This window comes from Stegodyphus dumicola, chromosome 7 (genome assembly GCF_044657685.1).
Source record: "Stegodyphus dumicola isolate Sdum_Otavi_A_Nest chromosome 7, ASM4465768v1".
Lineage (NCBI taxonomy): Eukaryota > Metazoa > Arthropoda > Arachnida > Araneae > Eresidae > Stegodyphus > Stegodyphus dumicola.
In genome coordinates, this window is record NC_140774.1 from 151,050,247 (window position 1) to 151,062,765 (window position 12,519).

The 12,519-nt window shown below is 32.1% G+C and overlaps 2 protein-coding genes across 2 annotated transcripts in view; one reads left to right on the forward strand and one right to left on the reverse strand.

Annotated features, from left to right (window-relative positions):
- Positions 1–12,519, reverse strand: part of Lrp4 (LDL receptor related protein 4) — a 1,066,574-nt gene that overhangs the window by 298,009 nt on the left and 756,046 nt on the right. The window lies entirely within an intron of this gene.
- LOC118187828 (uncharacterized) overlaps positions 1–12,519 on the forward strand; it is a 40,336-nt gene that overhangs the window by 5,354 nt on the left and 22,463 nt on the right. The window contains exon 3 of the mRNA XM_035358110.2: positions 7,707–7,868. Coding sequence (XP_035214001.1) covers positions 7,707–7,868 — 162 coding nt within the window. The remainder of the gene's footprint in view (positions 1–7,706; positions 7,869–12,519) is intronic.

A 12,519-nucleotide genomic window follows, 5' to 3' on the forward strand; every position in this document is an offset into this window, starting at 1 on the left:
AACGATGCAAAACAGCATAAAACTATAGAAAAAAAGAAGACATTTGACTGAATTTCTTTAAATATTAACTGGGACCTAAATAGAAATTTCCGTGATAGTTTTATAATATTAGTATCAAATCTATGCATTGTAGTTTGTAACGTATTAAGTGAATAGTTTAAAAGAATATAAACGAAATAGTGTGTTGAGTATTATTTGTTTTACTATGCATTTTGCTTTAAGTAATGCTAATGTAAGGTGTATTCTTAAAATACTCAGCTATACTATTTATCTTTGTAAAATGTCAATGATATTACTATGTAAAATGTATTCAGAAAATACTATTTATCTTTATAAAATGTCTAATTTCATTAAAGTGGGAAGCCTAGAGTTGAAAGAAACTTGAGAAATTAACGATACCTCTAATAAGAATTTCTGTGTGGAATTAGCAACAAACTAGAATGTTATATAGAGATACTCTACTTACAAAACGCCACAAAAGCATAGCAGAGCCATTAAAATAGCCCAACCGCTCAAGCCTCACATAATAGTACAAATATATTTTTATTGACACTTATTCATGTGCATTCATCTTAAAAAGTGTCAAAGCTTTAATTATGCTTATTAAAAGAAAATGAGCACAAGCGAAAAATAACAGTTTGGAATTAGAATAAAAAATATTTCTTTCTGTCCTCTTTTTCAAAACATTGGTGCTTTCGAAGCAAAATCCTTGGCACGATTGGAGCATAATTTCTTGTAAGGTAATTTATTATGTTGTATTAAAACTTATAGAGCCCACTAGAATTTTTGGAGCATGAAATGTGAAAAATGTGCTGTGGCATCTCTGGGATCCCGGGGAATGAACAGGCATGAAAGTACTACCCATATGTATATCGTAAGAGTATACAAGAAGGAAAGTTGTAGTTTGGGGTAGAATGATATTTCTTGCATTCTGTTCCAAATATATTGCCATAATGAAAAGGCAAGAAATTCATTCGATCAGGTCCATGCTGCGAAGAATTATTATCTTTCACATTTTTGTTTGAATGCCATTGTTAAAGACTATTAAGGTTTTCGAATTACAAAACATGAAACCCCCTCCCACATCCCAACTACGGATCTATCATTTCCTAACTGGAAGTGCTAGCTACTTAACCACGAAAGCACAGCAACCGATTGCAATAATTACTTATATTCTCCTCTACGTAAAGAACAACTAGGCATAGGCATGAGACCTACTCGAGCAAATCCAAATGGTGACAAGTTATTATCTACAATATTTTAGTTCACGCGCTTTTATGGAATCTATTAGAATTTTTCGAAGCAGGAAATTGAATTTATTTTCTGTGTCCTTTCCGAGATTTGAGTGGCTGATATTGTAATTTTACCCCGATGACTTAATCAAAAATTCGAAAATGTCTAAAATGTGTATATAATTAGCACTAGGATAACAATATAATTGTCGTTATTTTGATAATGAGAATACTGTGCAATATTGCTATTAAGAAGCGATATAGTGATAGGAAAATCCACAGTTAAAAACTGCGTATCAAAAATGAACTATTTCCCTTATCTTTTCATATTTTAATTTCAATATGAAATGAAATCACACACTTTAAAGTTCAACTCAAACAACATTAATTTTTAGTCTGAAATCGATATTGTATTTAATAGCTGGGTAATAAATGATGAACTATAAAAATAGCTAAAAATATATCTCTATCATTATGCAAATTTAAATTTACTAAAGGAAGATAAGAGTTCTGAAAGAAACAATATATCAGGTAAGTTGGGAGATATTACTCAAAGGAACTGGCGCATTACCCCGCGCTTACTCTAACGAGGAAAGTGGTTAATACATCCAGCCAGCAGTAGATCTCTGCTTCGAATTCAGGTGGGGGGCTTGTTTCATAACGTTTTCGGCTTTATTAAACCTTAAATAACCTTTTTTAAAAAACTTAATGGTCGCTACAGTGGCACTCGAGATTAAATATGATGTATCACAAATCATCTCCATCTGAATTTGCTCGTGTTGCTGTTCTCATGTCTCTCCAACGGCACCCACTAAATGGGGAAGACAATAAAGAATTATCGCATTCCCGCATGAAAGCTGTAGTAGTCTAAGTAGTCAGCACTGCTAGTTGACAGTGGAAGGTTCTTGGTTCGAATACCAGCAAGAGCACAATTGATTTATCTCTTTTTATGCTTCTAAAAACAAAATGGTCTTTATGGTGCGCTTGAAGTAAAACGGGGTGGACGACAAGTCTTCACCATCCGAATTTGTTTTACTGGGTCTTGTGCCTCTCTCTAGTCGCCTTTTAAGTAAGGGAGAATATATGAAATTATCACAGACTTGACACATTATTTTATGTTATAAATAGTTAGTATGTCAAGCCCGCATTGGACGATTTTCGGTTCGAATCTTGGTCAGAGGATAGTTTATACTTCTGCTCGTACATTCAAAAACATAATAGTTTTGTATAAATTTATATCCATAACGTTAGATACGAAATAGTTGTATATCGGCTTATTAGAAGTTTAGCGTTATTTACAACGCAGTCTACATTAGTTCAGGTAATCCGAGTTTAACAGGACTTGCTTTCTGTCTTGCTTCATTAGCTGCTGAAAATAACAGGCTTTTATGATTCCAGCCACGGTAAAAAACAAGAGGTGGATGGTAAATTTGAACATAAAATTAATGCAAGAAAATAAATGTTTTCAAGCACTTAAAAGGATAAAGAAGTAGAAAATTCAAAAGAAATTATTTGTCCTTGCATTTCAAAGAATACTAATCGGGATAGCAGTAATTTAAATTTTTACTCAGTCATGCGACAAAGAACGATTTCCTTTCGGGATATGAAATAAAAAAATACGAAGAAAAATCCATTGCTTGAATGCTTCAGGATTATTATAATAATTGATTGCATTCGGTGTATTATCTTAAATTTTATAACTTCTAAAAAGTAATGAATAAGGTTTTTATTATTAAATTTGCTTCAAACAGATATTAAATATTCATTTTATGACTTTAAAGCTATAAATATGATTAATTATTGAATAAATTTAATAAATTAAGCTGAAATAACTATTTTAAATGGTTTCATCAAGCTACATGAGTTCCTTTTCCTGCCTCCATTTTAATCATTTACAGAAAGATAACTTGAGAAGTTTCAAATTATCCAATACAAATTATTATATATATTATGTGAAAATTAATGAATGAAAATAAATGATTGATAATTCATTTATATGGTGAGTAGCATTTAAAGTGATGCTTAAAAGTTTGGAAACGAAATCAAATGATCGTTTAAATATGTCACATGTTTCAGAATGATAGATTAGGTTATTTACTAAACTAAAGCATTTAAAGCAAGCTTTTATTTCCCCTGAGGCTATGTGCAGCAGAGGAAATGTCTTCGAAAAGGTCATTTGGCAGATATTGACTTGTATGCGTGTGAAATATGAGGCAATAGATGAAAACGAAGTGCATTAGGTGTCTGAAACTCTAAATTCAAAACTGTTAACATATTGTCGCCGATAACTAACTAAAGACAAACTACATATTGTTATATTTATACAGTCATCTATTGGTGGGTTATTTTAGAAAGAAATCCTTGAAGTGCTTAGAAAGAAAATGCAAATGTAGAGTATAAAACAATATTTATTTATTTAACTTAAAAAGGGAACGAAAACCCAGCACGAAAATGTCAGTTAGCAAATCTTGAATAAAGATATATCTGTAACTCATAGCTAATTATTTATTATACAACTCTAAGAAAATTTTCTAATAAATCAAACCGGAAGAGAAATATCCACACATAAAATTTATAACAGGGCACACACACGAATTCTACTTTGTCATAGATTTTGGATAATTCTATCGATTTCGAGTGTGATCAGACACAGGTTCCTTTTCTTAAATAAAGAAAAAAAAATTCTGCAAAATGGGAGGAGCAACGACCGTATTTATATCCAAAACAATGGGCGGCGCAAAGCAAACAAGAACGTAGCGCCATCTGCTCAGCAAAATATAAATTAATTTTAAGCTATTTTAGTTTTGGTCAATTTATCACAAATTACGCTGACAAGATGTGCTATAAATTCCACAAAAAAATATTTATGAATGAGATATTTAATAAACTTAACAACGAATTTATTAATAAGAGAGAAAATTACCTGAAAGATGAAATTCTGGCGAATTCGCGCAATTTTATAACTGAGAGAAGGATGAAATGGAATGATGACAATGCTATTAAAGTTATACCTAAAAGCAGAATGCCTTCTTTGATGGCAAGACGAATTATTCAAGAACCTTCTTAGTCTTACTAAGCTCTATAGTTTTATTTTAAGCTTTAGGGTTTTAAAATATTTATAGTTTTATTATAAATTTACACCAAAATAGGGTTAGTGTTTTACTTAATTTTAACTACTTTAGCAAAGTTAGTTAAAGAGGTAAAAAAAAAAAATCGCTTTCGTCGTCCGCTAATATTTCAAAAGTCATTGTTAAAATCGTCATGAAAAAAATAAAGAAATATTTAAATAAAAGCAAAAAGTGTGAACAAAATCAAACTTAAATATGAACTGGAATTATAATAATATGGGTGGTTAAATAGATCCGTTGCTGCTTGTAAACGTTACAAAACTTAAATGTATTTAAAGTGGTAAGTCTACTAAAGACTAAAAATTAGGCAGTTTTACTGTCATTGCTCTGCTCTAACTTCAAATTTTAATACGTGAAATTTATGTCCGGGTTAGAGCAAGATCGAATCAAGATGAGAGCAGTAATGGAGTTCTATCTAACTTAGAAATCTAGCGTAGAGAATGAATGGATAGCATTTCTTCAGGTATAACGTGAATATAAGTAAATTTACTTTGTGTAGTCCTTCACCAAGTTGTTCTATCCCTAGTCTACGATTACGTCACCAAAATAAATTAAATTAATAAACATAACTGTTATGATGAGGCCAAATGAACGAAGAAGGGTACTGAAATTTGATCACCAGGTAAAGATAATGACTCAATTTTTTCGGGGGAGGGGAGTGAGAATATTTTTTATAGTTTTATGTTTTTACGACATATTATGTAGAAAATATATTATAAATATTTATAACAGGCTTAACAAATGACGCGCAGCTTCCTCATTTGAGATTGGAGATCATACATTTAAACAGGAATTTGTATTTCAATTAACAGAAACAACGAAGTTAAAGCGAATTTACGCAAAAATAATCTCAAGGATCCTTTCAAATAGTCTTGCAAATATAGTTGGATGCAATAAACGTAGAAATGCAGGAAGTATCCGCCTCTTGAGAGCTAACAACAACTTGTTGATATTGGTTGACGTTTTTGCACAAATTAGAGAAGTTAAATACAGCAGTTTAAAGGAGTGTGTAATAGAAGCTACACCAGAACTTAATTTACAAAAATTGTATTGATTTCTTGCAACTCAAGCAGGACATATTGAAAAAACCAAAACGATTTGGGGTTTTATAGTTTAAATTTTCGGAATAAAATATTTTAAAATTTTTATTTCAATTTCAAAACAATGCTTCATTTTTGTTTCATGACATACAATTCATTTGTATATTATATTTATTACGTTTTATGCCGAAGTTTTTAAATGTTTCGCTTTTAAATTTTAAGTAATTTCAAAATTAACAATAATAATGATCCTTATATTATACAGCATATACAGCTTTAAGAGAAAGTGGTACTGTTCTGTAATCGGGCCCGTAGTCGTCGCCAAATGTTTTGTTAAACTCGCAAACGATTAGTTCGTATGAAGTCACTAATGTTTTTTTTTATAAACCGTTACAAAGTTTACTTTAAAAACAGTAAAAGAATGACTTTTCGAAACTGACAATGAGAATGAAAATTCTAAAATTCTAAAGGTGTAGCGGTCACTTGAGTTTTTATTATTATTGTATTCACCATAGATGTGAAAATTTGGTACTTAACTCTTTCGCATCGAGAGACGAACAAATCTGTTTTCAACAAACATCGAAAATACCCTTGGAATAGCTTGTCTTGGAATAGTTTTCCTTTCCCCCTTATTGCTCTTGGAGGTTTTTCTGCGGTTTCTTCCATTGTGTGCAGTTTCACCTTAGGGCCGGATTGCACCTGCGAACGTCAATAGCTTTCCGTATTTCTCCTTTATTTGCTTCAAAAGAATGATTGACATGTCATTTAACAACTCGCGAAACCAATGAGCCATACACTAACGTGGAGGGGAAAGAACTAGGTAGAAAATAAACGAGGCGTTGGGGCGGTTTGCCGTTGCCTGAATGAACGGGCGTTACGGGCGACTTCGGTGCGAGAGTTAATGGATAATGAAACAACTTGAATGCAATTTTTTCAGGAACGAAAATTTATTCACTCTGAAGGAAAGAGCAAGAAAAATAAAAAAATGAAGCTATATTTCAGTTGGCAGAAAGCAGCAAAATGGGATATGAGGATATGGACGTACCGAAGAGAAAAAGCGATTACGTTCTAAAAATTGGTTTGAAGATTCGTTCATTTATGCATGGTATTTAGAATTAACTTTCTTTGAATTTTGTCAGTATCAACTTGATAAGAATCATGACAGTCCTTGTTGATTGGAATAGTCATATAATGGAAGTCTGTGATCATGTCTAGACCGACAGTTAAAACTGGAGGCACCGTAATATTGTTGAAGTTGATGAACCTTTGTTTTCCCGTCGATAAAACAACGTTGGTGCCTGTTGGTGCGCGGCGAGATTTGTTGGTAGTCACGGATTCAGAAATGTATGTATGTATGTATGTATGCAAGTGTGTATTTTTGTGCGTAGTTACACACATATATATAGGTACGTACCCAAATACATGCATACATGAACGCATACATCCATATATACATTTCTGAATCTGGTCCCGATGACAAAAGAGTACCGATTCAAAAGACAAAAGAATACTTTTTAGTTGCTGTGACGAACAGCTCTGCCAGAATTTTGCTTAAAAGTATTGAAGAAAATGTGATTGACGGCACTATAAACTACTCACTTTGTTGGAATGTGTTTAACAACTGAAGAGTAAAAAGAGGCCGGATTTGAAAATTTCTGTGTTAACCATAAATATTATTTTATCGATCTCTATAGTGGTTTTCTTAGGTAAACTAGTGAAAGTTTATGGGGCAGTGCAAAATGGCGAAATAAATTTCAAAGCGGCCCATTGACCGTAACCAATTATACTTTTATTTGACCGAGTTTATGTGGTGGCAGCAGTGTCTTTAAAATGCAAATGTTTTCAGACATTTAAAATTATATCAGCAATTTCATGCCTGCGCGTTAATCTTAATTCGATAACCGAATTTTTCTTTACCTATATTTCTTTGATGAGGTATGTAATTTACATTAAAAATTTCTAATTTTACGAATTTTTCTTTTTTCCCCTTGGATTTTCTTCAATTTTACCGCATCGTAAATATTTCCGTGATTATTTTTATGTTTCAAACTTTTTCCAGAATCTTCAGCTTTTGGCGACTCCAGAATCCGATTTCCATAATTACAGTACCAAAATATTTCTTTGTAATTATAGTTTACTGATTGATAATGTTGGTGAATATTACATGTTTCTGCAAAGAATTTAAAATTGCATCCAGCTGACGCACGGATGGCAAACTTATTAATTATGGAGAGATTTAGAGGAATGTACTTTCTGCATAACAACGCTTATAACAGATTTTCAAATTGCAACGTTCTTGTTCTTAGGACCTGCTTCAAGAATCAGAAAAAGGATAGACAAGCCCAATGACATCAGAAGTAAGATTTATAGGAGAAAAAAAACGTTACATCACGTAATCCAAAAACAGAATACAGGGATTGAAGGAAAAAGATTTAAATTCCAGTCCAATAGCAGAACTGCAGCTACAGGTAAGATAAATGTTTTTCTTTTTTGTTCATTTTGTTATGAAGAAAATGTATTTTAATTCGAAGAAAATATAAATAATCGCCGAAATATTTACCCTAAGAAAAAGTGGTACTGTTCTGTAATCGGGGCCGTAGTCGTCACCAAATGTTTTGCTAAACTCGCAAACGATTAGTTCGTATGAAGTCACTAATGGCTTTTTTAAACCGTTACAAAGTTTACTTTAAAAAAAGTAAAAGAATGCCTTTTTGAAACTGACAATGAGAATGAAAGTTCTAAAATTCTAAAGGTGTAGCGGTCACTTGAGTTTATATTATTATTGTATTTTGCCATAGATATGAAAATTTGGGACTTAACGGATAATGAAGCAACTCGGATGCAATTTTTTTCAGGAACGAAATTTTATTCACTTTGAAGGAAAGAGCAAGAAAAATAAAAAAAAATTAAGCTCTATTTCAGTTGGCAGAAAGCAGCAAAATGGGATATGAGGATATGGACGTACCGAGGAGGACCGATACTCAGTTGCAGTAATTGGTACTGTAACTGAATAACTTTCATTGGTCTCTGCATGTAACCGTATTTGACCCTTATATGCAATTTTAGCCGCGTATGCTTTAGAGTAATTTCAAGAAATGCAATGTACTAAAAATTTCTCTGAGGCCAAAGGAAAACTATAATAAGATCGGAGAAAGCATCAATTCTCAGTTTTCAATTGAAAGTATTTAGAGATCTCCGCGTTAGCTTCGCTGTTTGGATGAATTTTGTATTGTGTTGTATTTAACGCTATTAGTAGTTTGAAATGGATAACTCCTGACTTCTTTATTATACTGAGAAGAGCTTTACGAGTACTTTTGTGAAAAGTTCCGGAACTATTAAGTGTTTTTTTTGGAAAATAAATTTTATCAAGCTGTATTATTTCCGCGTGTATTCAATCCATTATGAATCTGTTCGCATGCAACAATTATTGTAACCACCGAATATGTTCACAAAAATAATAATGTATCTAGCAGTTCATATTTTCAAATACCCTATATCAATATCTGAATGACCATTCACGTTTTAAAAATTTAGCATCATTTTAAAACTCGATAATTTCATCGACATATATATATATCAGTGTATATTGCAAAATTACCAGCCACGTTCAACCCATTTGAGAATTATGTGTCATTCTTGAGGAACTGGACGCGCGGTGACATGGTAAACAGCTACACAATTCACGAACAAGATTTTACAGTTTTAAGCTCATTTATTAAAGTATCTAGATTACCAATTTTGATAGCGGGCCAGACTATCTACAACATTTAGTGCGTTCTGAATACTTAGATTACATATTAAAATACGTTATCAAATTACTAACTTGCACTATTAAACACAAAAATTACTGTTTTAGCTTCAAAATCTAATTGCTTGTTCCAATAAATAGAAAAGTTTGTAATATGAAATTTTGGCTGCATAAACTGGTTTTTTCTAAATTCATATCGACGTAATCAAATGAACTCCCCCTTTTTTAAGTTACAAAAATGCATTTTATTGGGAAGTTGAATGACATACCATTTAATTGGATTTTAATTAAAACAGTTAAGTGTTTAAAATAAATACTTTGAAAGGAATACAATAATTTAATAACTTTCTATGTTACTTCTACAACATCAACAAATCTAAATTGATTTTGACCTACACATATATCCCCATGATATTTAATTATCAGTAAATAATGCTCCTTAGGTTTTGAAATACAGCTGGATACCGATTATTGTGCATTTCGGAATCAGTAAGATGTAAAGCGATTAAGAGTTTCGAAATTTGCTGTTTCTTCTTTTGCCTTGTCATCGCCCCCCCCCCCAGTAGTACAAGAATAAGTTCATTTTATGCCTGGATTTACAAGAGTTTTGAAGTTCTGCAAATTAAACATTGTTATAAAAATCATTCTTTTCCACGACTTGAAATAAATAAATATCATGTCTAGATAAAATAGAAATAGATTTAATATACACTGCATTATTTTAGATTAAACTTTTATTATAGCGTTTCGATTTTCACTAAAATCTGTAGAGAAGTCTAAGTAAAGTACCGATTATGGTTTGTCATATATATCCAAAATCGAATATATTATAATATGTCTTATTTATCCATAATGTTTGCTATATATGATATTCTAATATATCATAACGTATTTTTTCATGAAATTCTGTTTAGAGCGTCAAGTAAACCAGTTTTAGCCGAAATCTAATATGTTGCTCCTATCGATATAAAAGTCTTAAATATTAAAATTGATAATTTTTTGATTATATTTCAATAGAGTTTTTCATAAAAAATATTATGGGATTTAAGTAAAGAATAATTCCAGTTGTTCAATTTTACCCAAAATCTAATCAACTCTTATATGAATGTAGAAAGCTTAAATACGAAAAACAGATATTTTTCGAAGTTTCATATAAAAGTAGACGCAGGCGAAAAATTCGTCACTCGTATGCACAGACACACAGACATACATCATTGTAAAAATAGTAAAAACGTGTTGTGGAGACCCTAATTCTTGTTTATTTGCTGAAATTCGTTATTGAATTTTTGGACTGAAAACATTACATCTCTTATCTATGTATATACTTTAGTGGGAAGTAAAAAAAATCCCTTGGACATAGCATGGTATATTTTATTTACTTTAAGAGATTATGAACAAATTGAGCAATTCTTAGATAACCAGTTAAAGAATGTTTAAAAATTTTAATACACGATTTTAACGACTAATCTAACAAAGGTTAATTCTAACACTTTAAACACATCATTTTTACGTTTTTCAAAGAACAATGCTTCTTTCTACCGCGTGTACGTCCAATTAAGACTGATGCCAAGTACTACTTCCGATTATTAGAATGGCTTTGATTCATCACGTAGTTATGTTAAACTGATGTACTCACGGTACAAATAAGTACTCTCTTCTCCTCTACGTTAAAAGAGTAGAACACGTACACTATGTCCCAAAAGTAATATAACTGAGGCCTTTAGCACATCCACACGTCACATATTAAACACAGTATTGTAGAATCGATACTTACTGTCTAGGAATATGATGTTTGTAAACTTACTTAGGTGGCTGTCTAGGGGCTAATAAACTAGTCCGATTTATGTAAAACTTGAATATTTAATAAAACATGAATAGTTGCTACAAACTACAAAGTAATTACATACGTAGAAGGAAATAGGTGAGATTATTTACAGATGAAGAGAAGGAATCATCTTTAATATGCAAACATCTTTTAATCGCGTCATCGTCTTAATGGCGGAATCGTCTGACTTCTATCATCCGAAAAGTAAAAGATTTATTCTCACAGCTTGTCGCGTCATCTGATTATAATGAACGATGCCATCCCACAACTGCTCGTCCGTCCTGATGGAATGCGGCCTCGCATTCTTGTAGCACCACAATCTCATCTAGGGATCTGAAAAATAAAATTTAAAAAAAAACAAACAAAAAAATTTTTTAGTTACTGTTGAGGGAAAAGTCGTCTTAAATGGTTTATTTCAGCCATCTTCCCTTATCATCTTAACATCCTCAGAAGTAACGGCGTTAGCTCTTCTTAAATGCTCTTTCAGTGTTCGTTCATCTTGAACAGTCTATCTGAATACATACATTTCACAAACACGTCTTCCTTTGATGTTGTCTGGAACAATTCGTCTGGATTCGTCTTCGTATTTACGTCTTCTTAAACATTGTCTGAATACGTCTTCTGAATGGGTCTTCTTAGATACCGTCTGGATACGTCTTCTGAATGCGTCTTCACAGATACCGTCTGGATATGTCTTCTGAATGCTTCTTAGATATCTTCAAGATCCGTCATTCGAATGCGTCTTCTCAAAATCATCTTCTTTAAGCCGTCTTCCTTCATATATTTCATCCTTAGACATCATCTTCAGTCTTCTTAAATTAGTTCACGTCTTTAAAATAATAGTCCATTAGTCAAATCGTGAGAAATTTGTCTATAATCAGAAATCATCAAAATCGGTATTTCATTGTCAAAGCCTTTCGGGTTTCTACCTATATCTTCTGAATCTGTTTTTTCGCTTCTTTTTTCTCACCTTCTTTAATTTCTTTTGTTCCGTCTTTGCTTTCTGTATCAGCGTCGTTGTGATCAGGTTTTCTGACAGACTTCTGATTTTCAATCTTCTCTTCTTCTTCGGTGGTCTCTGTAGTTTCTTCGTCTCCAGTGGCTTCTTTTGCTTCTCTATTGCAAGGTATTTGACTGAAATTGTTCTAGTAGTAGAATTCGCATTTGTTTCATCATCTTTAGTAAATGACTATGCTTCTCTTCAGAATCTCCTTCTGCAGTTGCGTTTCTCCTCGTTGGCTTCAGAGCTAATTGTATTGTGCTTGAATTTCCTTTTTGCACTAATTCATCTTTAATAGCATCATTTTCATTTACAGCAGGATCTGCATCACTCTGGACATCACCAGAATTCACAATCGGGGAATCAATGCCATTTGCTTTGATTGTAGATATAATATCCAGTTTGATCACATTCTGTGCTGTAACAGGAACTATATTAACAGGATCAGTTTCTGGTTTTGGATGTAAAAAACCATAATTAATAACTTTTTCAAATCCTTCTTCAGAACCATTTCCATTGCAATAAGCATTTTTTTGCTCTTCAGAA